General features: G+C 35.0%; 1 protein-coding gene and 1 non-coding gene across 2 annotated transcripts in view; one reads left to right on the forward strand and one right to left on the reverse strand.

Annotated features, from left to right (window-relative positions):
• The window catches only part of LOC106665855 (LIM domain transcription factor LMO4), a 159,436-nt gene extending 133,474 nt beyond the window's left edge, over positions 1–25,962 (forward strand). Inside the window, exon 5 of the mRNA XM_024229486.1 lies at positions 24,205–25,962. Within this exon, the coding sequence (XP_024085254.1) occupies positions 24,205–24,529 (325 nt within the window). The 3' untranslated portion in view covers positions 24,530–25,962. The remainder of the gene's footprint in view (positions 1–24,204) is intronic.
• Trnah-aug lies at positions 17,196–17,268 on the reverse strand. The gene has a single exon. It is a non-coding gene; the product is annotated as a tRNA-His (tRNA).
• Positions 25,963–27,404: the final 1,442 nt, after the last annotated feature.

Here is a 27,404-nt window from a genome sequence, read left to right on the forward strand (position 1 = left end):
AGTAGTGGTGAAAGTAGTGCTACGCTTGTTACTCAGTGTGTTAACCAGTGCTGTGGAATCTGCAGATGAAAAAGAATTTATCGAAATTTTCCCCCTGGAAAAAAGGTGAAAAGCAACAACTAGGTCCAGCAAATTAAAATACACAAAGAATTTCTTTGAACGGTGTGAGCTAAGCAGTGATCAGTTCAGCAAATTGCGGACTATGACTTGGACATAGTAAATAGGCATAGGAGAGTGAAGATTATCAAAACTAACTCTACTTGGAACCTACGGCTTAGGGTTTTTCTTACGATTTTTACCCTTATTTTACAAACTTTAGTTTTGTCTTGTTGAACACCATTTTTAAATCACTTAAGGTTTTTAATTGAGATAAAAAAGTTATTATTTTTAAATCCATTACAGTTCGTGGTCCGATTGACGAATTAACTTTTTTCAATTAATTAATCTTTATGAAAGGTATTGGTAAAAAGTCAATGTCACGAGCTGGATTCGGACCCACGATCTTCGGCTAAATACGCAGCTGATCGGACACTTCCCACCTTAACCTCACCTCTCGTATTTTCTCTCCTTTTTGCCGTTTTTCAAATGTCATCCAGATTATGATAATGATGGTCAATCGCACCACGAAAACTAGTGAATTTAATAAGTTAAAATGAAGTATATCTTCACTAAAGCTTTCCGTGGCCATTATTCCCACTCACAGTTAGGAACTATCTGTTTAAAAATATTAACATCCTCACTCCACCAATTATCATTTTCTATAATCTGGTCCTCCTATGTAAATATGTGTAAACTGTTGTAAATATTTTGAATTAATAATCTAATTATAAATTCTATTCCCAACCAAATTACAACACAGTACTCTGCAACATTTATAAAAATTGATTGATTTATTATTTATCAAAATAACAGGCCAACAACGGTCATTCTATAATGAGAAGTCACGTTTTTAATAAGAGAAAATATCAAGTATGTATAGTGGTTGATTAGTTACCTCGCGTAAATATGAAGAATATTCCCAGTTGCTTTTAAAATAGCTGTTATTGCCTATTAAGAATAATTATCTACAATCGGTTAAAAACCTGTTTTTTATTATGTGTGCGTGACAGAGAGAGAGAGCAAGAGTGAGAGTGAGAGTGAGAGAGAGTTTAGCTTATTTCCTAACATTCAATGTATGGAGTAAATGATAAATAAAATATTAAAGGGGTAATGCCAAGAAAAATTATGTGATACATTAAATAGAATAAGTACTTCTACGTTTTCGCAACGTTATAAGAATTATTGCCGAAAAGAGTAGCATGCGCAATCGTGTTGCAATTCTGTAAAAACAATCCAATTAAACTTTTTAAAAAATGAACGAGATTTAAACTGGGAAACAAAACACTTTAACCGGTTGTAAATCAATCGTGGGAAAGGTTTGTAGTGTCCGTATATCTGCGTGATTAGGGTCGTATTGGCAAGGTTCCCTCTTCCCACTTTGCCTAATTGCCCCTTGGGTGTAGCGCCTGGGGACATGTCCCTCCTGTCCTCGTATATAACTCGGCTGAAGACCGCTGCCGGTGTTTTTACGACCGCGGTTTTCTAATCTAATAAACTTTTGTACTGGGAACGTTTGAAAAATCTAATTTCGTGAAAAGTCCCCGTCCTGTTTCGGGTGGGGGAGCCGTTTATCAGCTTGTGTTCTCAAATGGTGTAAACATGTTCATTAAGGCCCTACATATCCTAAACGTCGGCCGGGTTCGAATTCACCTGAACAATGTAAATTGACCTGAACAATGTATTATATTTTGTATAATATGCTGTAATAGAGCTTGCCTTTAATCTATGTCGTACAGGTGAGACTGTCTAAAATCGTCACCACTGTCTCTCGTTTCTGATTAATTCAATAAATTAAATTAGAAACACATAATAAATGTCGGATTTTGTAATCTGAATTTCTTTTGTAAGATTTAATAAACATCGGCCGATTGATTAATGAAAGAAACATATATCACACAAACTGTTTTTTATTTTAATAAACCAAATCTTCGTCATGCGAGTGGATCTATGTCAAATAATATTGTTTAATTAACATTAGACAATATTGTTTAATACATCACATTTATTGTGCTTTATGTTATTTACTATTTTACTACTTGGGGACCGCAGTGGCCTAGTGATTAGGGAGCCGGAGTCGTATTTGCCACGCTACTCTCCAGCAGTTCTAAGTTTGAATCCCGACATATCGCTTGGAATTTTATTTAGGAATAATTTGGCAAAAGTATTGTAAAATGTACCAAACTTCTCGTTCACGACACTCAACGGGTAATTGGACGTTAAATCCTCCTGTCTGACAGGTATTACTTTCCATACTTTTACCACTTGTTAAAAAATATTTGGATTTACAGCGAGAATAGAAAGACTTGATTAAGTGGGAATTACACAATGTGTGACGTATATCTGTCTTGTTTTGTATGTTGCTTCGTTTGGAAATAATATTTACAAGCCAGTGAAACAAATCGAACGTAATATGATCACTTTTCCTAAGCTATATCTAACTGCTGGTAGTAAAAATAATAAATCCTTAAAAACATGTAATACAACGAGAATACGAACCTGTACGAACCGGTGCAAACAAAAGATTGTTGTTCTTAAATACGTTCATGTATTTCATTACAATTTAATTTTTCACCCTTTTTATTTTTTTATATGAAATTTGTACATTCACCTGGCATCACTGGCCATAATTGGTTTAACCATTGGATGAATAAAATTTAAATAATATATATGTTCTTTCATAGCATTTATCGGAGAGTATTAATAACTGGGGCATGAAACAATTCCTTAAAGAGTGGTATTTAACCTCCAGACACAGGTAATCGAAGGAGTTTGTTATGGTGATCAAACCAGCAGAATCGAAAAGGCTATTCTCTATCTCAAGGAAGGGAATTAGGCGGCTGATAGGTATTCTGACGGGCCACTGCCCACTGAGAAGACACCTCTCCGTAATGGGTATTCTACCAGATGCCTTTTGCCGTTTTTGCGAAACAGGGGGGTCTTGGTCGCCCACTCTGCATAATATATATATATATAGAATCAGAGTAATATAATATACGGCCGAAGTTCGTGGGTTCGAGTCTCACTCGTGACACTAATCTTTACATCTGAACCAGTTTATATAAAATTACAAATCACAGAATAATTTCTCTGGTTCAGCAATAGGACCAACTAAAACATACTGTAATATACAGGTTTTGAATATTTATCTGAATGAGTGTTGAGTAGTGTAGTGTGTAATTTAGTGTGGTTTTTGTATTCTTATTCTGATTTAGCTTAATTTTGCCGACTTGATCTTTAACCAATGTTGGCACAAACTATTTTGTCTATTTTGATAGGGCTTGTTGGGAAGAAAAACGAAAAGCTATAATAACCGGTTATCACATTTCATATCTTGTTTATGCAATCTAGAGCAGTTGGAAGAAAAACACTTATTTTGTGACAATCTTTTGGAAATTTGCACTTTTCCTATATCTTTTGGTTTATTTCATTAGTGTTGTGACTGCTGGATGAAATTGAATATTGCATTAGAGCGTGTTATTGGTTCGGCAATTTTTTCTAGCATCTCAGTCACAGTCGGTTCGGTGTAGCGTCAGCTTGCAAATTCGAACCCCCGACTATGATAAAATTTTACATTTAGGCTTAAATAAAAGTTAGCCAACCTTCCAAGTTTTTGAGAAACGCGAGTTAGCTTGTTTTGGAAGAGTGTGTCAAACAAGGAAAAAGGGGGTCGGAAGGGAAAAGGCCAAGCCCTTAATTAGAAGGAGTCCCATTCGTTTCTTCTTGGATTAGTGTAAAGGGAGTAATTGGCGACTGTTTGCCCTTGTGTTAATCAATGTGCATGGCAAAGATTTCCTTATGTAATTAGTGCGTTCTGTTTGCCTTTCCTCCTCGGTTGTAATTGGCACTCTGAAAACAGCCCCTTTGCTCCAAGGGAAGAAGGTGGGAGAGCCTATCTATAGCCCAGGCGCACTAATGAAATAGGCAACATGTGTATTTCTTCGTAATAATAAACGGGACGATCAAAAGAACCGCCTACTTTAATTACCGACCTTCCATCCGTTGTTTCTCACCCCTGGCGTATCCTGGTAACAGAATATTTCAATAATCTTAGAGGTCCCGTAGTAGAAATGCAATATCTATGTTAAGCAATATGGATTTTACTCTAAATATTACCTTTTAATGATGAACATACCCAGATGATTTATATACCCTAATCTATCTATTTAGTAGTTCACCAAATCTTTGGGCTAAGTAATACTTGACAACTGGTCTTGTTCGATTTAAAAAAAAGGGGGAACAACCTGTTCCCGTTAAAATCAGAACACTTAAGGAAACACTGGAAGATTTGATTTGATAAGCTTATATTAAGCATTCATGTATCTCTTAGATCTCTGAAGAACTAGGAATCGCTATTAGCATCAGATTTGGCGTGACTTATTCGACTTGTGCGCTCTTTAATTGACCAGCGTTTAAAGGCTTTAGAACTAACACAGAACACAGTGGGTCACTTTATATAATATTGCCAGTTATTACCCTCTGAGCAGTTTCAGATTCAACTAGTGTAAGCTATAGGCATTGAACAGCCGTCGTTGGTACGAACCGCTAGATCACCTCGAAGATAGGGGGCTGACTACTCGGTGCCAATGATCGGCGTGCGAAGCGGATCAAACTAACTGAATCTGCAGAACTTGTTATAACTTGTTATCCAAAAAGTGAATACTGTTATCGACAGTACCCGAGATGGAATTCTCAATGTCATTAGCGGGGAGAGAATGAGCGTTCCCAGTATGCCAGTGACAACTTGATAATCTTCACAAGGCAACAGGGGGGGGGGAGAAAGTGAAAGAGAAACAAGGTACATACTAGGGCCAGAACGATGAAATTTGTCCAACCGTATGTCTAACAATAATGAGAAGATCGCCTGTTCAATCTGGTGGAAAAGGCATAAACTGGCGAGATCTCTAGTCCTGCCAGCAGCGAATTTATGCCAGCTTTTGCCCTTGACGTCGTTAAGAGTGTCGAAGGCCGACCAACTTTGCCTGAATACCTGCTCTTGTTTTACTGTGAGTTTCTCTCTACTTTGCAGTCTGATAGTCATTCAATGTCAAAATGTCACTAAACCAACTTTGCTGGGGCGCGGCGGTAAACCTGACAACGACCTCTGCTTAGCACCGTTAACCGGCGTTATTGCGGACACGTTTCCACTGGTGGAAAACATAATAGACTTTAAACAACACTGTTTTACGCTCGCATCTGGTGGTTACCGAACACATCCTATCAAGCTAGTCCAAAGTCTTTCCATAGGGAAAGAAAGCAGCGATTATACGAAACTTGCCGTGAATACGCATATGGTTTGGCGCGTTGAAATCAGCGTCTCCTCTCCTCGGGTCATAGTTGTTTATACGACCCAATAGGTCTCATCAGATTGATGTCAATGCTTATCGTTAACCTACGTGATTACTTACGTTCGTGTGGGGTGTGTGTGTGTACGTGTGTGTGTGTGTGTGTGTGTGTGTGTGTGTGTGTGTGTGTGTGTGTGTGTGTGTGTGTGTGTGTGTGTGTGTGTGTGCGCGCGCGCGGGGGGGTAATGTTAGTAATGTTGATTCTTCTGCGATTTGGTGCAGTTTCTCACTGAAGATAGCGTAATGGATCCAACAAATTGACCTGTTCGGAAAAATGGCCAATTTTGTGTTTGTCAATCTCCACGTACTGCACATAAGTTAACATACCAACGTAACCAAACATAAAAACTGTTTACGTACACTTTTATAATCGGAATATCGATAAAACCATAATTTCTTTGAATGTACAGTAAGCATAAAAAATATTTATCAGATGCCTAAGAATTGCAAAGGTACATTAGAGGTAAAATAGATCAAGCACATCCAAGCATAATGCCGAACATAAGACATGCAAAAAACGTATTACCTCTTCGGAAGAAATTCCTAACTCTCAAAATACTAATCAACCAGATAAACCTGTCTGGATTTACGGCAAGGGATTGGGCCAAAAAGACTTTGAAAGGTCGAAAGATTTCAGAAAATCAATGATATCTTAGCTAAAAATTCCAAATTTCAAAGAGAATAGAAAACCAAACTTGATACAAGATTCTTCTCGTTTTTCTGCATCTAATGGTGTTTTTAAAACACGCACTTATTACATTCTTACGAAATATTTTAAGTTTTCGTTCGGTAGAAGCCTCGTAAAAGGGTATTAGATTGGTCATTACGATATTATCATTACTTTATATTGTATTTTTACTTTCTTAATTTATCTTCCATGGCGATATGAATGCTGCCTTCTAGAACATATACTGTAACTTCCTTTTGGCTTTGGTGTCAGAATTTCGGCCATTTTGGTCCCTTGAATAAGGATTTCGAGCTTTAACCGCTCCAATACCATTTTTTAGATCTTTAGAACAAAATGACCCAGTTCGCAAATTAAAGAATTTTTCAGTTTTTCCGCTCTCCTGACATATCTCGTTTTCAAGCATGAAATTGCACTTTTCCCTTAATCCCATCAACCAATTTTGATAGTGAATTTTTAGAACCAGTAGTAAGTAGATGCTTTAGAATAGTTATTACTTACATTTTTAAGTTTTGTACGAGTGTTGGCAACAGGAGTGGTCGTATCAATCCTCGCGGTATTTTTGAAAAAAGACCATTTGTAAATATGTCCATCGGTATCCTTGTATCCGGCGGCCCTGCATTCGAACCCGGGGCCTTACAGAGATGAGACCCATGTCAACGCCAAAACTGTTGGGGACCACCGACACCCCAAAACTACTTGCTTAGGAAAGTTTTGTCAGCCTGTTTGTTACACATTTGAAAATCAGCCTATAAGTTTTTGTTTAAGTTGATTTAATGGTTTCTGAGAAATGTGGAGGGGTTTTTTCCCATAACGGGTTGGTCTTGTATGTTTAAATAAAGAAACTAAACAATTCTAAAAAACACCCCTCAGCAGAAGCCGATCTACTCAGCTAAAGACAGTCTCTCACCAGATTTAAAATCATCCAGTCAACCGATATATTCTATGATGTTTTTGAAATATAACAAACTATTATATAATTAGGGACTATGTTGGTACCAAGGGTGTAAATAATAAAATTAACAATGTACCCAGTGTAAAACCAGTGTAAAAAGTGATGTTATTCTTTACCAATGGTAATTATAAAAAATTTACGACGACAATTATTTATAAGTTGTGTTGTGGATGAAAGATCGTCGTCCGTTATAGTTCTGTCGTCTCAGTTTACTCAACTAAATTGAGGAATTGCAAAAGAAGATTTGCCAGTATATATTTTTTAAGTTGTTATAACAAGATTGAAAACAATGAAATTGAGGAGCCCCTGTGTTATGCACGGCCTGTTTTAATTTAAATTTTACTAAGTTGAACCGGAGAAAAAAACTAAATCAGCTTAAGTAGCCGAAAGTTGATGTCTGCCAATGAGTTAGTGAAAACAGCTTCGTCAATATCAAACTTTTAATGAAGCTGATTTTAATTAATTTTGAAACAGGATTAAAGAACGAGAGGAGAGTTTGTTTCTGTATTACACAGGAAAAAAATCTATCTCATCTAGTTAATTAAGAGAGATGGTAGAGAAAATTTATTTGCTTGCTATGATTTTTTCGTCCGTTCAACGATTTTCCATTTTCGCTTGAATTGGTTGTAACAAAAAATTAAATTAAGTATTAATAATTAATGTTTAACTTAATAATGCTGTTTATATCGCGTATGAACCTGAACAATTAGAAAAAGCTTTTGTTACGAACAAAGTCCGCATATTCTAGCTGCTATAACTATACTAAAAGATGTAAAACCTACTGTGACAATATGATAATAAGTATTGTAACAGAGTTAGAGAAAATTTTTGTTTTTCTGCTTTCAGGCAATGCGAGATTTAGCGCACCACTTTATATCGTTTTTGTATTAAAATAATATGCTTTTATCTCTTTTTGGCTAAGACCAAAGTGCAGAAATGAAATTATACTTTGGGCTAAAGTCAATTAATTTCTTTTACTAGCCGGTTTTAAATGTGTGTAAGAAATGTAAGCTATTTTAAAAAATTGTTTATATTTCGTTCAACTCGTAACCGATGTTTAAGAAAATGGAGCTGAACTACAGTATTGATGAATTAAAAATTAAAATAAAAGTAATATGTGTTGTTAAAACAATTAAAACTCTTGTTACAATATTAGCTACTTTCTTTGAAGTTAGTTAAGTAAATGTTTTAAAAAAGAAAAAACAATAATTAAATTTTTAACAACTTTTTTTCTTGTGAAAAACTGAAAAGGCCTTCAATTTTATCCATGGTATGAGCTGGAAAAAAAAGGAAAACCAGTTCATTCTTGTAATTGACTTCCCTTTGAATCAGGACGTAACAAAAGATGGGCAATTTTATCTGTACGCGTTCTACAATTTCTCTAGAAAGCTGAATAAATACTAATTATATTTGATCTAAGGGACAAAAGGGTAACATGTCGACTTTGTACATTCGCAAGTGGGCAGAGAGATGGAGGGCAATTACTATCAGTCAACATAGCTACAAAGAGCCGCTCTGATACAATAATTAATTATTACACACACAAGATAATTAGTCTTACATGATTCACGGAGGATGTATAGTCAATCCCAGGGCTTGTTACCTCAGCGTATATACAAATATACCTTATCAAAGAGGTATCCCTCGAAAGGGATGTTTGATGGGAGGAACTGTGCCTCAAACGGTTTTCGCCCGATAAATGTGCGCAATTAATGACGGTTTAGATTTAGGTTTTAGTTGTTTGTTCTGGAGGGGCACCATAATAAGAAGGAATGATTTGTTTCCATGGTTTGATCCTACCATTTGACCAGAGTTAATTATAAATTCGTCTTTTCAACTGAAGAGGAATTCGGTGAATAGCGCTTTCACCAGATTGATTTGTCGTTTACTAAAAATAATGTACATTATTCGAAATTAGATCCAGAATATAGGATAAAGGTTTTGAAATAAATACCAAAATTTAACGCGTTCGCAGTTAGTTAAAGTTGTTTTCCCTTGCAGCATTTTTTTTCTATTTCTCTTTTAATTTCTTCTTTCAGTCTATACATCTATCCATCTATTTATTTTCCTCCTATATCTATATCTTTATTTTACACGCTCGCTCGCTCTCTCTCTCTCTCTCTCTCTCTCTCTCTCTCTCTCTCTCTCTCTCTCTCTCTCTCTCTCTCGCTCGCTCGCTCGCTCTCTTAACTCTGTCTGTCTATTTTTTATCTATCTTTCCCTCTATCTCATATCTCTCTGTCTGGAATAAAGTTTTAGTCGAAATTTTGTTGCCGATGTCGTAAAATACAAACTTCGAAAAACGAATATAAACAGCACGTTAAAAATACAAATATAAAATACACGGGTGTTATAAAATAAAAGCGGGTTTATTGCTCACGTCAGCGCTTTACTTCCACCCATATAAATATTTTCATGATATTTCAAAGAAACTTAATGCAGGTCGATCTGACAGTGTCCGATTATGGAAGGTAGAACTTCCGTTACTTCCTGTCTTGTTTATTTATTCAGTTTCATTATGCCAAGGGTTTATTTTTGCCGAGAAAAAGAAATCAAATTTGAGAGTAAATTGTAAGGAATAATGTAATTCTGCATTATAAAAAGCCAACAATTTCACATTTTTTCTAATGCATATTTTTTTGTGTACATTTATTGCGTTGTTGTTATACTTTTTCAACCAGCCAATCTTTGAGAAATGTTGTTTACATCTGGCACAGGTCCAGGATTCAAGGCTGATGATGCAAGCTCTGAGAAGCTGATGATGTACACGGAGCCGTTTTCTGTCTTGTTTTGTTTATAGTTTATTTACAAGGAAATGCCAAGCAGAATCCTCCAGGGCTATATTTTTAATTTCAATGTGTTTTCAATCGATCGTATACGTTTTTTATTATACAGTCTAATTATTCTCATTATAAACAACGCGTATTAAAACGTCCTATTCATTCTTGACGCACGGCATTTAAAAACAATAGTACTAGAACATTAAACGGTTTCAATAATTAATTGATAAACGGGATTTAAATGTTTGTGATCAAAATCTGATTAATGCAAAGGGTTTTAAATTACTTTAATTGACTTATAACGGCTTATCAAAAGCGATTAATCATGTTCAGTAATCATCTTGAATCTTTAAAGTAAATATTTGTAGAAGGCTTATAGATCAATAATGCATTTTTTTTACCAAACAAACCGTTGACGATGGCAACTATGACTTAGCATTCCTCTCTGACTTCCTTTATTGTCCAAAACAACTATCAAAGTCAGAAAATAAAATTACTAAATTGTAAAAATAAAACTGAAAGACAACTGTAGGATTGTGATTGTATTTCTAACCACTATGGTCTTAATTGATCAAAGTAAAAAAAAACAAAAAAAACACGATCTTAAAGGTCTTGGAAATTATTCAAAATTCCGTTTGTCGTACAAGAGTCAAATGTTCATCTATATTAAATTTTTATACAATAAGCCTACTGTTGATTCACTTTTTTAACATATTTTCTGCTTTTTATGTATGTTAGAAGTAAAAATATACTACAGATCATACTGGTCCGATTGTTCTCGCTGGGTTTGCCTATCGGACGCTGGAGTTTGAATAGCTCCAGCGTTTAGAGACGACGACTCGCATTGACAATACTGTCTCACTATTTTTTCATCTAACTCCTAAAATGTCTTCTTTCTCTTTCACTTCACTCTCTCTTCTCTCTATCAATCTGTATATCTTCTCTCTCTCTCTCTCTCACTCTCTCTCTATCTCTATCTATCTATCTATTGTATTTAGCTTCTTTCTCTTTCTTCTCTCTCCTTTCTCATTATCTATTTTTCATCTATCTTTCTCTGTCATTTAATTCTCTCTTCTCTCTCTCTCTCTCACTCTCTCTCCCTCTCTCTCCCTCTCCCTCTCCCTCTCCCTCCCTCTCTCTCTCCATCTCTCCCTCCCCTCCCTCTCTCTCTCTCTCTCTCTCACTCCCTCTCCCTCTCTCCTTGGATGCGTCCTGGACCACGTTTTCCTAACTTACAACTGAAATCGCCTATCAAAAAACCAAAATAATCGAATTTTCGAATAAGCCATTGGAAAGTCCATAAAACATTGAAGTTTTTAGGCGTTTTGACACTTTTATAAATGTAATGTAAGTGAACTACGATTTAAAGAATATGATCCACAATTACCATTTCGGAAATTTCATGAAGTTTGAGCAGTTATTTTGTAAGTAAACAGGACATTTTTATAACAAAATTTAGAATAATCTAAAAGTAAATTCGGTGCTTAATCGAAAAATGGGGTCAAAAGTTGGGATAAGTTAGGTTAGCGTGGAGAAATTCAGATTTTATGTAAAGAAACGCGTTTTAGTTAAATAAACACTAACAAAATCGTAACTTTTTAACGGATTGAGATAAAACAATGAGGTTTACGGCATACTCATTTTAGCCACCGAAAAATATTTTACCAGGACGAGCTGACCATCCTGTATATTATGTTATAATTTCTATCTCACTCTTTATTTGTTTCTCTATCTTTCTCTTCCTCTTGCTCTCTGTATCTCTCTCTCTCACACACACACACACACACACACTCACTCTCACTCTTTCTCCCACTCATTTACTCACTTGCATTGCCACTTATGACTGTTATCTCTTTATCGGTCTATTTGTTTTAATTTCTGAGGCTATCGCATTCATTATTTCTCATTGTCTGACCCTTCATCTGCACGTACTTTTTCTTTTTTATCCATGCCTGTATCTACAGAGCTATCTCGCTTCGCCTAAATCAGTCTCAAATATACAAAATAATTGCTGCACATATTCATTTTTTTTTTTTTAAAGAAAACTAGGAATTGATTGATTTTTCGTCAGTTTCGATGACTAGCCCGGTGAAATTGAAATTATAGTACGAGCGAAAGTTAAAAAACAGTGTCGACTTCACGGCTCGCGGAGTATCTCGAATGTCCGCTACGAAAATCTGTAAAAGATAATCTTCAAAAACAAAAATAATTAATTAAACGAAAATGAAAAGACGTTTCAATTTTTTTTAAAGCGACCCCATCCCATATATGTACTCACTTCTTAGCAAGACTCGATTGTTGAAAGATATTTATTCCTAATCACGAGGAAATTGACTATGTAATCGGCCCCAATTTACATATAAATAACGCTTAATTACAAAATTCCATAAATAATCATATAGAGAGGACTTTCTGCTTATAATGTGCTATGTAAATCCTCGAACGAACATATTACAGTAACAAAGTCTTTTTAAATAATGTATCGTGAAATAAAGGAACAAGATTTGACGCAGAGGGATGGAAGTTGAACTTGGTGGATCGGCTTGAACAATTACGATGAAAATTAAACACCAATTCTTTTATTTTTAGTAATGATTTTTTTAAAATCTCTATCTGAAAGTGTTAATTGATTGTGAAGCCGAGAACGGCGAACGGTCATTTATTTTCACTAATGCTCATCGGCTGAATGACATGCACTAATTAACCCGATGAAGCTTTTAATTATCCCAAAGCCGAATTCAGGGGGGTTGAAAATGCTAACAAAGGAGACACACGTTTCACACCTATCGCTCATCATTTGTCGGTTTTTTTATGTCTGCTTTTGTAAAAATATATTTTCGGTTCGCAAAAAGTAGAAAGATATAAAGATAATACGCGTTGTCACTCGTGATAAGGGGCACGGGGTATCCTGTCCGTCACATGTCACAGCGGTACTGTCATTTTCGGACATGCGTCCATTTGAACGATTTCCCCCTTTTTAATTGAAATATCGTGCGAAACCGGAATCATATCAAAATATCATTTTCAAAATTTATTACGGCGTACATCCATTATATTTTTTCCTTGCCGAAGAAGGCTTTTCAAAATGTGACAAGTATAATGGTTCTAATATCAAAAATAAACAACTGGACTGCATCCATTGTATGTTGTTATGAAAGATATCTTTAGATTTATTTAAGAGATATATTTAATACTAACTTTTAATTATTTTTATCAGCTTATGCTTAATTATATTATTACTCAATTAAGTATACACAATTTTTTCGAAAAGAAAAATCTTTGTCACAGGCGGGATTCGAACCCACGACTTTCGGGTCAGTCATACGTCTTGACCTACCGTGACTTCGATCGCCCGTGCCACAAACTTCTCATTTCCACTTCCCATTTATACCAATTGTAAGCAAATCGCCGCTTCATATAGAAACACTTTTTATTATCGATTTCACTACATTAGAGGGGCTGAGTACGATTCACAGTTGTGTTCTAGCCGAAAGTCGTGGGTTCGAATCTCGCCTGTGACACAGATTTTTCACTTCGAAAAAATGGTGTATAATTAATTGAGTAAAGATATATTTAAGGTTAACAGTCCACACATACGTACATACATATACATGTGTAAATAATCAAGCTTATGGTTTTCTCACGACTTGCCTGTTAGGTTGTCGGAACTGTTAACAGTTAAGTAATTTCAGCCCCAATGCAAGTAGTTTTTAATATAAATCTAAACCCACACTCATATTTACATACCATTCACTCAATTAGGGCGATGAAGTACTCGATATTATCTATAACGAATCTAATTAGTCTAAGGGGTACTCCGCATATTCCGCAACTGGCCTTCTCACACAACGAAATGAAACCAATAAATACAGTCACTCTTAATATAAACAAAAAATAACCACAAGACTAGATACCTATTCTTCTTCCCTGCAAAAATCTGAACAGGGGGTCAAATCTTCGATGCCGTTCTTAAACAAAATTCTCATATCTTGATGCCTATAGCCAACGATGACGCTCTTGAATTACGTTGGACACAATGAGCAACTTTTCACCCTTTCATTTTGGTTCTGTACATTATCAATTTAAAAAAATCATTTCATTAAATAAGTTAATCGTATTTGTTATTTTAACGAAGTGGAAATAGATAAACGCGACCAGACAAAAATTGCATAATTACACATGTGCATAATGTTTATAAAGAATCAGAAGCTAACCATCCGGTTTTAATGAGAATATATTCATTCGATTCAGCAATTTGAGTGAATATATTATAAACTTTTTTTTTTAAATGTTGTTTAAGATAAGTATTTCAGAACATATATTTTATACTATACACTAAAAACTGAACCAAATTGCTACTATAAGGGATGCAATTACCTAATATGTAATTTCATTTCTTATTTAATTAAATTATAAAATAGAACGGCCCTCGCCATCTCTCCTTTACTGAATATACAAAACATAACGGTTAATAAAACGTTTAAAAAAAAGATCGTTTTCTTTTAGAGATTAAACCATAATCCAAGGATATACTACCACGATTTTTTTTTAATAACTATTAAAATATAAACAATAGAGCGATAAGTAATTAAAATGACACTGAGATAAACTTACTATATACTAAATTTGGTCATTTTATATATATTTAAACATAATTAACTACGTAAAGGTAACTTTTTTGTGCCTTAAATTACCATTACCCGACACCTAATTGTAATGTATCTTTTCGGTTTTTCTATTGTTTCCGGTATTGCTTTTCATAATTAATAGTCAAATTTAAAATAATAACAACAACAAAATCGGAATTTGGTTGAAATTCTGAGCAAAAAGCAAGTCATTACAGAACGATTATTCGGAGATCGTGAGATGCGTCTGGTGTGACGTAAGTTTTAGAAAAACATTTTCTTTATCGTGCCATCGTTTCGATCTTTATTGAGATCATCTTCAGGGCTCAAAGTGTTTGTTTTCCGTATAGAACAAGAATGACACATCTATACATCAATAAAGATCGAAACTTTGTCACGATAAAGAAAAAGTTTTACTAAAACCTACGTCACACCGGACCGCATCTCACGGCCAACAAATAATCATCAAGTAACGGTCACTAAACACCACTCGTTACAAAATATTGGTTTAGTTGATTAAAATTCGTATTTTTTATATTACCTGAGTAAATTTTGTTTAAATATGTATTTCTCCTGTAATTTTACAGCGAGAAAAACTCAACGATTCACACAACGCATTGTACTATTGTACTAAATACATTCCATCGCAATAAATACCAAAGGGAATACAAAACGTGATATTTATCGAAACTATATGTATAATAAAACGGCCATGTTTCTTCAGAAATCGGTGGACCCATATACTCCGTGCTGAAGTATGATTCTTATTATATATCTTATATTATTTTTCTTCGGTGGCATTCCTACACGCTCCCTGCATGGAGCCAAGGAATGACACCTATCAATTAAATGGGACATATTGAGCAACCTTCCTTAACTTAAGTGGCCATGTGTTAGCCTCGCTTGTATTGTTTTATATATTATTCTTCTTTGGTCAGTTGCGGGCAAGTAATCTGAATTTTGGACGTAATAAATCATTGTTTTATCGCTCAGGTCTTTCATCTTTTACCAAGATGAAAAAATAAAACACATTGATATAGTGTTCACGCAAAGAAATTTATCTGCGCCACATTCCTTGAGAGTTTAACCATCAAGAATAAAAAATGAAAGAATTTAAGCAAAAGTGATTGAAAGGTAGATTAATTAAGAACGCTACTTTCAATCTATGGCTTTTGCATCGTATATTTACATAGTATATACATATATTTGGTATAGTCTATTCAGTGGTGGGAAGAAGAACGCCTTTTCGACACCACGCGAAACCTAGACAGCCCACATTCGAATTTCTCAAATCCAAAATGACCCGTTGACTAATATACATAACCAGATGTCTCTTAACTAACCGTCATAAATAACACCCCTTTTATAACGGACCAAAAGACAATCGGGTGTGTAATTGAGGGCGGGACAATCCTTCCGAGCGGAGAATTATTGCTTATTTTGTCCAAGGGGGCTTTTTATCCTCAAAACTTACAATAACTAAATGAACTATTGAATAATTCATGATCGGGGCAAGCACTCTGTGACTCGGAGACTAATTCGACGGTCACAATGCTAAACCAGGAAGGGGAAAACGACTAACAAGGTATTATGTTACGATTTTTTAAAAGTACTTTTTCCTCACCGAGGACCCAAGATAAATTCAACCCGTATTTTGTATGTATTGTACTTGAAATATTTATTTTGTATAAAATATTTATTATTGATTCAATAGTAATTGAACAAAAACCCCATGCTCTTGCATAAAAGTTGAATACATGAAGTTGTTGTTACAAAAATAATGACGTTTTAAAAACTCTAAAGTTTTAGCAAATTTTGTGCTAATCTTCTTATTTAATAATTATTTTCTGATGTTATAAATATTTATATAACTGACTAAAAACACAAGAATTAAAAAGAAATGATGCAATAATGTAAATTTATATATACACTTCCAGTTATATTATTTGCTGGTTTGATCACCGTCAAAAATATCGCAATACATATTTGAAGTAATGTTATTTGGTACAGAGATATAATTCGTGATTAATCATATCATTATTAATAACGTTTACCAACGAACGAAACAGCAAAATTCCATTTTAAAAAATCGAAGTAATCGTCATAGTTAAAAAGTTATAGTCTTATCTAATAAACATGAAACTCAATGTAGGAAAATATAAAAGGTGAAAAACATGGACATTATACTTTTACTACCTTTATTAGCAGTTCTAATTAATAACAGTTTTTACTCACCTTAAGAATGTAAAACATTTAGAATTTTGTAAAATTTGTACGGATTCTTATTTTTTACTTAGTAGCACCACATCCACAAAGAAGCCAAAATAAATTGTAACTAATACCCGTTGGATGCTGCGACCGAGGTATGAAACAAATTTCTAATGCCTTTTACCACTATTAACAATTACAATTCCATGGTTTATGCCGGGATTCGCACCCAGAACCAATCGGTAACCACATTTCAAAGCGATCCTCCTGTATTTATGTAATAATATTTTTTCTGATTGTAGTATTGAAAGTGCAAATCAAAATATTTAGAATTGCGTTTATGTTAGTCATCTGATTTTATATTTCGCCAGACCTGATAGTTTTTTCAACTTAAATCTGGGATGAGAAAATTATTAACACAGTAACATCTAGTTAACTTTTATCTAAACCTTGTTATTTATTTTCAATTAATTAAGGTTTTGGTTGAGATAAAAAAGTCAGTGTCACAAGTGGGATTCGAACCCACGACCTTCGGCTACATACGCCACTGCTCTACCACTTGAGCTATCGTGACTTCTATCCACTCGGACACCAGCTTCCCATGTCAACCCCACCTTTTTGAATATTCCCTCCTTTTGCCATTTTCCCTGTTATTTATTTATTTACGGATTATTAATCCTTTAACATACAATTTATATAAACCAATATAAAATGTAACATAAGCCAAGAACAAAAAATATATAAACTTTTTGAAAAACAACATAACTGTGCAAAGTACAGTTTGACAATTAATCTTCTGTTAGATAAATAATTGGCAGCCCATTGAAGAAAAGGATCATAGATACCATAGACCTCTATTTTGCCTAGCAATATCCAATGGCAAACAGAATCAAACGCCTTTGTTATGTCCGTGTAAATGCTATCTATTTGCAAGACTACAGAGTCTAATGGGTTTAATATAAGCTGTTCATATACGAGGTTTGAACAGACTGAGCGCTTAGGCCGGAAACTATATTGGGATGGAGAAATAACACGATTAATTTGAAATTGGAATTTCTTAATTGATTTTTTCAAAGAGTTTGGGTAAGGATGAGAGTTTCGCTATTGGCCGATAATTTTCCATGTTTCTTCTCTCGCCAGATTTCTGTACTGGTGCAATGAATGAGATTTTCCATACTTCCGGAATATGGCCTGTTGAAAGGGATAAGTTGAATATTTTAACCAAAGGAGTGATAAGAGATGAAGATAGTCGTTTTATCAATACGGAGGAATACCATCAGGCCCTGTACCTGTAGTTCTTTGCGCTTTACAGACGTCTTCATTCTCAATACTTAAAACAGATACATCAAGATTTCTTTCAAAACTATAACATCGTTTCACATTTTCCATGTCTTCAACATATACACTACTCAAATAGGTCGCAAATAAGTTACATACATCATAAGCATATTACATCAAAAGCATATTCAATTATTACATGTTCCAATTATTTCCTTTAGAAAATGGGCAAAACTGTATTAGTAATTCAATTAATTAAGGTTTCAAGTTGAGATAAAAAAAGTCAGTGTCACGAGCGGGATTCGAACCCACGACCTTCGGCTTGATACGCCGCTACTCTACCACTTGAGCTATCGTGGCTTCGATCCTCTCGGGCACTAACTTCCCATCTCAACCCAAGGGAGGGAAAAAAAGGTGGGGTTAGTGCCCGAGTGGATCAAAGCCACGACAGCTCAAGTAGTAGAGTAGCGGTGTATCAAGCCGAAGGTCGTGAGTTAATCTCGCTCGTGACACTGACTTTTTATCTCAGCTCAAAACCTTAATTAATTGAATGATATTAATTGTTCAAGCGGATCAGGAAAAATAGTGAATGTATTAGTAATGATGGCACCGGGATTTATAATTATGCAATTCAATTGTTACAAATTAATTAAACGGATAAAACCTGCCAATTAATATGTAATAATTATGCGTTAAATATTCGAAGTTAAAAAAAGGTGATAACCGTTACATACGATTTACATAGTGCTGTTCTTGCCTTTTATGTTTTACTCCCTGCAAAAGAGTCAAAACTGATCCGAGTTTCTTGTCTGATTTAGATCTTACATAATTCACCTCAGGGATATAAAAACTGTGAAACACCAATTAGTTGAGGGAACTTTATATTTTATTCGTTGATCTGATTTCTCATTTTTCTTCTTGTCAAACCTTCAAAATGATTACGTGTTACATATCCGATCTGACAATTGTTTCGTTGTGCAACGTGCATGAGATCAGCGTCAAACAAAATTCGACCATCAGCATTACCATCATAGATGAAAGAGCGCAGTTAATCTAATGCCGCGTTTTTACTCCCCCTCTTTCTCAGTCTGTTTAGGATTAGTTTAATTATAGAGTGGATTTTAATTTTTCTTTTAAGCATCATTAAGTTCACTCTTTAAAAAAAAGGGAAAAAATTCGGAATGGGCAAAGAGAAAGCGGGGGCGGTATATTTGTATAGGAGGAACGATAATAAACTGGAGCGAAGAGGGCGCTTTAATGAGCGTCTCTTAATTAATTAATACTGTTGATCAAGCGTGGTCCAATCGAGTTATTAATTAGTGAACCTCCCCAACCATCCTAGGCATAATATGTCTCAAGTTACTTAGCTGAAATAATTATTCCGTTTTGATTTCAAAACGGACTTCAGGGCCTGAATTATAGAAAATTTCACATTGAAAATTTAATTAGTATAATTTAATCGCATGTCTAAATTAATACATGATAAAACACTATATACCTCATTAATAATTGTCGTGTTATAGTAGGGCGTTTTCACCGATATCAACAAAAGGCTTTTATATAAAAAAAGAAAAAGTGTTTTTAAAAACTTAATTTAGTTGAAACACGAATATAAAATATCATTTAGGTTAATATAATAACTTTAATGTGTAATTTAAATATATATATTTAAATATATATAAATTTCCAATTCTATCTAAGGAAAGCAGAAGGTCCTGTTTCATAAAGAAATTATGCCAGTCTTGCTTGTTAGAAGATGGAATTGTGATGCCAATAATATATAAAATAGAAATCTACATCCCGAAATCGTTGCATTCAGTTGTTGCAGGTCAACTGGTCAAAAAGCCTTCTTTACAATGCATCCCACATGTGCTCAATCGGAATTAGGTCTGGAGACAATGAGGGAAGGGGCAGAGAGGAAATTCCCCGGTTTTGAAAACATTGATGAAATGTCTGCCTCTATTAGTCTGGCGTTATCATCCAGAAATCCAAAATCCCTGTCAATGAGATCCCTGGTATGAGGGATTTATTCCTCGATAATTTTTTGGACATGAAGGATTGCAGTGAGGTTACCTTCAAAAATAAGGAGGCCATTTTGTTTTCCAGTGTAAATCCCAGCCCAGACCATTACACCGCCTCTTCAAACTGCACTGAAGAGAGCACGAACTGGTGCATTGTACGCATCCCATGTTCTCGGTAGACTCTTCGGCGCCTGCTATCACTATACAGACAGAAATGCGCCTCAGCAGTAAACATAACACTCCAATTGGTGGTCTCTTCTAGGCGATCGATGCACCATATTCTACTGAGTTGCTGGTGGCGGGCTGTTGCTGCAGGTCGTTCCAAAGGGGCATACGATCTGAGACCAACTTCTCACAAATCATTACGAATCCTTTGTGTTGATAAAGGCCTTGACAAAATATCTTGGACTTCATTTAGGGTCTGGCGGGCACTATGGAAAGAGTTTCGTCCAGCAATATTTCTATCCTCACGCAGCGTCGTAATGCGCTGAGATCCATTACCAGGTCTACTACTGCACTCCCAGTCTTTCGGAATCGGGGCCCCGGGAGACCACGTGCTTGGAAACGCCAACTGTCTGCGATACCCACTTGCCGATGACCTGGAGGACTCATCCTAACAATAATATTGCGAACTTCTGGTTCAAATGATGTCTTTCCATGGTTAAAGAGAATACAATTGGATTAAAATGGAGAAAAGACGAGACAAGGTGTTTGTTTACAAAATGAGTATTCAACATTTTTTCTATTCTTAAGTAAATGCGTTATTAATAATGAGGATTAAAATTTGTTTAATTTTGGTTTATAGTTTCCATTTTGTTTTATACAACTGACAAGGATATGTTGGTTAATTTAAATAAAATTAATAGAATAAGAATAAATTACAAATGTTCCTATTCATTTTTGAGCAGTTTCTTTGCCAGAAATTTCAAATTTTGAAATAAAAATAGGTTTCAGCAGTGTTATTAATTGAATAGGTTGGTTTTCTGAAAAATCTCAGCGTTGTAAAAAGAAAAATCCCTATCAAAAAATTCGACTATTTAATATTATAATTATAATCGTAATTGTGTAATCGAGTCAACAGAACAATCAGCAAATAGAGAATCACTGAGCGTTAGGATTGATAATTGGCAAAAGGAAGAGATTTAATGAGACTCGCTATTGGATTACAGGACACAAAGAGCTAATTGTGAGCGGGGGTGAGGGCGATAAAGGAAAAAAGACGAGAAACACTTGTACGAAGTGTAAAGGGGTTGGGAAAGGGGGTGAGTTGAGACGCCGGGAAGAGAATTTGCTCATTCATGGCGTCTTTGAGTCTGGAAGTAAAGAACGCCCGGAAACATCCTCCTCCACGGTTGTTTAGCCCCTTGCAACCCCCCGCCGGCACTCGTCGACACAGTAGATTTACAGATCCCCACCTTCGCTCCATTGAACTTGATCTATCCCTCAATAAAAGAAGGTGATATCTTTTTCTAATTCTCCCCCACCAAGTTGAATAATCGCGATGGGCGAGAAGGATGGGGTGCACTATACAGGGAATAATAGTTTGTCGAGCTGAATTTTTTAGCAGAGCTGTTAAATTTATATGTCTGATGAATGGGACGACGAACACGAACAGGCCACTTTTCTACTCACTACTGCCAATAAATAGTGGAACCAGGTGAGCTTTTTTTCATAGGTCAACTTTATACTTTGGCTGACCCAATTTTATGCCTAAGCAGCAGTCTTTATTATGCATATCATTATAAAAAGGAAACTTTCTATTTTTTATATTATTTATTGTCGAACTGGAAACCTTCCTTAAGTGATGTAATTTAAAACCGTATTTATTAGAATAAAGCAACTGATCAAATTCCTTACAGGCTATCATATAGATATTTGATTGACACTAACGTTAATTTTCCATTTTGGATATTGGAAAATTAAATTAGTCAAACAATAATATACGATATTTTGCCAAACATTTTAAGTCGCGCCTATTCAACTACCACATACTGTAAGAAGCAATTCATAAATTTGTATTATAAACAATATCCTAATTAGAGAGAGGAGAGGTAGTGAGGGTGAAAAGATGAAGAGAAAAATTAGAGAAAGTTGGTTGCGTTGGTCACGAGTGGATGAAGCTGCTGATAGACAATTGTCACTTCAGAGTCCGCTCTTTACTAATCCCGTTGGTTTTTTACGTTTCACTGATAATACTTTCGGCTTCATTCCATATTCAGTAAGAAACTGTGTAAAGTGATAGATAATTATACATAATTGACATAGGCAACTTCGTAGCTAAACTGGATAATTCAAATTTTGGCAAATTGAGATAGGTGATCCAGTCTTTAAGCCTGACAGATTGCAATTAAATCGAAAAGAAAAACTTTTAAACATGCCTTTTGAGACATTTAAAAGTTATATCAATATTTCGATAATTCTACTTTCTATTTGTCAACTTAAATTATGATTAGTATAATTACATACTGAAAGAAGAATAAGTTTATTGAATATTGGTATAGGCACGACTAAGATTTGTTATGTACTTGTATTATGCATTTGTTTCATTGGTAACATGCAATTAGTGCAGCCATCTCACCTGCAAAATATAGTGGTTTTTAATACAACTTTACCTATTCCCATTGTACTGCTTAGGAAGTTCATGAAATACGTGAATGATTGCATAAGTAGTACGATAATTGGAAAGTGCCTTAAATTTATATTTAAAAAAAAAACAGTTAAGAGTTGGTACATAATATGTTAGTACCAAAAAGTCAATATATAGTTAATTAAATTAAAAACCTATTTACCATGACAACTGCATTGAAGTTCAGAGAGCACGATAGAAAACAATAAAAATTTAATTTGTACCAAAGATCTAAAATGCGATCATGAGAAGTTGTGTTCTCTGATTTATCCCGTTTTGTTCCGAGTGTGTCGCGAATTACTGCATTCAATAAAATAAACAATTTAAATATAGTCTTACATGTTTTACATCCCCAATACAGTCAAATAAGGCATACTTGAGTTGGAAGATTTAAATTTTTTGTTTGGTCGCCATGTCGCAATCGTATAAAACAGCAGAATACAAATTCACGTTTTACACAAAACCAATATGACACCACAAGAATAGTTGTTTAGATTTTAGCTAGGCCCTGAAGATATCCGAAGAAAGGTCGAAAAGGCGGCAAAAAAATGAAAAAGGTTTTTCTAAACTACCTCATTCTTGATTGATCCTCGCGGCTTCAACAAATAATAGTTAACCATTAACCGTAACCATTTAAATATTTGTCTAAACCATTGTAAAAACTTGTCTTTGTAACGCGTTTTCATAAAATATAAAGTATAAGTATAAACAACCAAACATTTTTTGGAAAATGGTGTTGTTTCGAAGCATTTGTGAAAACAAACTATGGGATCTTTGTGTTACCCGGTTAACTCTGTTAGGTCGGTGTTGATCGAGAAAAATGATGACATGTAAGAATCGGCTAGTTAACATTGCTCGATCTAACAGGCCAGGGCCAATGTTACATGTTAAGTCGAAGATCGTAGTCACCTTGCTAGCCGGTAGGACGTTGGTAACCAACATGGCAGCTATGAATTTAACAGCTCTTTTTGGTTTACACGTATTTTTATTCTTAAATACGCATTAATTAAATACACCATTATATTTCTTTTGTTAATTTCTGACCTATCCTTACACTCTCATTCATAATAACTACATCCCCTATCCTATAAAGTTGTAGGATGTTTAGACATTTGGATATAAGTTAAGCATCAGCACGAATTGAAGCGTGTCATTTTTTTATTACTTTTCGAGTGCATTGGTAGGATTATGAATGGATGAGTTAATTTTCATTTTTTACTAGCTTCTGGCATCTTACAATAATATAACAGAAAAGAAAACCAAAAGAAACAACAAGAAGCTTTCAAGGACTGTTATTGCTTTATTTTTGGTTCTACCATCGCCACGTGCAGTATTGCGGAGAAATTAGCATTTAGCATGTTAAAAAAAGAAGCGGGTGTTCACGATCTTACTGGACATTTCTCATTTCGAGTTAACGTAAGTGAACATCTTACAAACATCGTGAATACCTCTACTGTTTTATAGGGTTGTCGTTCGTACATTCGTCAGTAGTTCTGATCTTTCTGGGGGCATTGTAATTTGTTTATAATAATAGAATTTGAAAATCACATACAACGTTTTTAAACAGTTTTCTTATTTTTTCCAGAATGTTCGGGAGCACAGGAGCGTGCTCGGCCTGCGGACAGACGATCCCCGCCAGCGAGCTTGTGATGCGAGCGGCATCCGGCTCCGGGGGGCCCCAGCACCACGTTTTCCACCTGCGCTGCTTCACCTGCTCCAAATGCGGTGGCCCCCTCGTCCAGGGCGATCGGTACTACCTCGTCAGTGGGAGCCTCGTCTGCGAAAACGACTGGCTCAAGCTGGTGAAGGCGAGCGGCGGCCCTGGGGGCGGTGCATCCGGACCAGCTCCCTCGCCAGCAACCGGGGTCCGCAAAGGCAAAGTCGGCCGCCCCCGCCGAAGCAGGGACTGAGCACACGGTAATTATACAAAAAAACCAAATATCCTGCCCGAAAAGCTCAGTTTATCCCAACTTCCGCCTTCTCGAGTCCGTCCTTTCCCTTGTACAGGCCCTAAAAATGAAATTTGATTGTCATCGAGCGATGAAGAGATCTCCGTTCTAGTAGGAAGTGTATATAGTTAGCCAATTGTTGTATTAACCCTTTAAACAAAAACTGCCTCATTTGTCAAAAGGAAAGGGCAGTTAATTAATTTAAAATTAATACCGAAAGAAATATTAAACAAAAAAAACCCTTCAAAAGACTATCAGTTCCAACCCTTCCATGTATTGAATTTTTTTTTCAATACTGATTTAATTCATTTATTTTTTGAAATATTTTTAAAGTGTAATAAGAAAATATGGCAAAAAGAAGGAACGGTTGTACGTTGAGATGATGAGTAGTTGGTGTCCTAGGGGATCGAACTCTCGATAGCTCAAGTGGTTTTAGCAGGGGTTCGTAAGTTCGAATCCCGCTTGCGACACTGATTTTTCATCTCAACCAAAAACCGTAGATAAAAAGAATAATTAATTGGTCTAATAAGAACATTTTTCTCTCTGGTTTTGTTAGTTGAATCTCCTAAACAACTTTTACAGATTCTGATGTTTTTAACAAATAGAATTTAATAGATTGCTAAGTATCGTTAAAAAAAACGAAAACGGGGCTCGACATGGTTTCAATAACCGCGATAGTCGTTAAAATCATAGTATTGTCTAGTTTTGTAAACCCATATCGATGTGACAAAAATGAATCAAACAAGTTAATCGCCCTTTGCAAAAGGTTGATTAAAATGTTTCATGCGTCGGTTTTTCTTGAGTATTAGAGCATGTACATTGCTAAAAAACAGTTCGAAGAAAACTGAACAGTTTGTTCAAATGTGCATTTAACAGTCTAATCAATCTAAATTATTATTTTTTTTAAAACGCACAGTTGAATAATTTTTAGACAGATTTAATATAAAACAATAAATTACACATTAACGATTTTAAAAGTCTTTGGATTTAGTGATGTGTGTCAAACACAATACAAAATTATTATGCCAGTTTTATCAATATTGTTTCGCATGATTAATAACGTACGTCCATTTTTGAAAATAATTTTATCACCTAACCAAAGCAAAACATGATTTCTTTTGTTTAAATTTTTTATTGTACAGTATTCATCCATTTTAAGTTACGATGGTCATAGCGTGTTCTTCGAGTTTTACAAGGACATTATATCGATGATACGCTACATTTTTGCTCAAAAAATTACTTTCAGTTATCATACACCTCGTACATCAACCCCCATATCATCGGATGCATGCCCTTTCCTTTAATTATGACCATACACTGTTTAGTCGTGATTATGTAAATACATTCGGCTGTTTAAACCCCTGCCTACCCCCTCGTAAAATGCCGTCCTTTTATGTTGTTGTCCCGTACGGCTCCGGCCCTACGATTTAGTTGTTTTTTGACCCTTTTCTCAAAATAACATTTGTTATACGACTATCTTCATAACAAGGACGATCTGTTAACGATATTATTTTGTTTCTAAGCGTTTTTTTATATATATATTATAAAAAAGTTTTTTTTTTGTTAAAAGTGTTAAGTACGCCCTAAATTATGTTCGTATACAGAAAAATTGTAAATATTGTACAAACAAAAACAATAAATCACTATCACATTTTGCTTTCCCTTTATTTTTTATTTAAGCCTTATTTGTTTAAGTTTTTGTTGTATTATTTTGTAATATAAAATAACTTATAATAATCAAAAAAAGTATATGACTGTACAAATTGTTTTTAATTTACCTGAAATATACGTTTTAATTATGTTTTTTTATTATTTTTTCCTTCTATCCTATTATTTTCGTTATGCTTTATGTTTTTTGAATTTGCTTGTACAAAGACATAATACACTATTTCAAATCGATATTTACTCTTACTGAAATATAGATATCGGTAGAATCTGGTAAATAGGCCGAATACCTTACCGACGTTCTGGACTCGAGCCATTGGGTATGACTATAATAAACATTCCTGACGTTGCTTTTCCCTTTTCCTATTTTTTCAACAGACGACGATTTTATTAGCACAATAGATCTATTCAGGTCGAGGTGCAAAAGACCATGTGGCCGCCTCTTTTCTCCTATTATAAAAAAGTAGGGATTTAATTGTAAACTTGATTTTGGAACGAGATGGAAACCACCTATCGAGTTTCTTATTTATACAGTTTAGAAAAAGTTTCAGAATTGTAGCAACATAGCAATAGGTACTAAAGACAAAGGACTAAAAAAGGGCCAATTTTCTAAACCACAGAAATAAACAATAAAACAAATGAAATGAATCTCAAGGTCTCACATACATTGACGCGATCACCTACTCTGATACATTTTTTAATTTATTATTTTCTAGACTATTTGGAAATCGTGAAATGCGGTCTGGTGTGACGTAGGTTTTAGAAATACATTTTCTTTATCGTGCCAACGTTTCGAACATTATGGATATCATCTTCCGAATTGATAGCGGATGAAGGTTCTTCTAATTGTAAGCGATGTCCGTCAGAATACTTTTTGCTTTGAGACCATATGTTCCATGGTTGATGGACAGGACATCGCCAACAATGAGAAGAAACTTGCATCGGCTATCAATCAGAGAACTTTTTTGTTGAAATGCAGAAAACACAAGGCTCTGAAGATGATCTCAATAAAGATCGAAACGTTGGCACGATAAAGAAAATGTTTTTCTAAAGCCTACGTCACACCAGTCTGCGTTTCACGATTTCCAAATCACGGTCACTAAACACCTCACATTTTCTAGACTGTTTAACTCCTCCCCAAACGGGTTTGGATTTGGATTTTCCTTCCCAC

Source organism: Cimex lectularius, unplaced genomic scaffold (genome assembly GCF_000648675.2).
Source record: "Cimex lectularius strain Harlan isolate CLEC.00 unplaced genomic scaffold, Clec_2.1 scaffold197, whole genome shotgun sequence".
In the NCBI taxonomy this organism is placed as follows: domain Eukaryota; kingdom Metazoa; phylum Arthropoda; class Insecta; order Hemiptera; family Cimicidae; genus Cimex; species Cimex lectularius.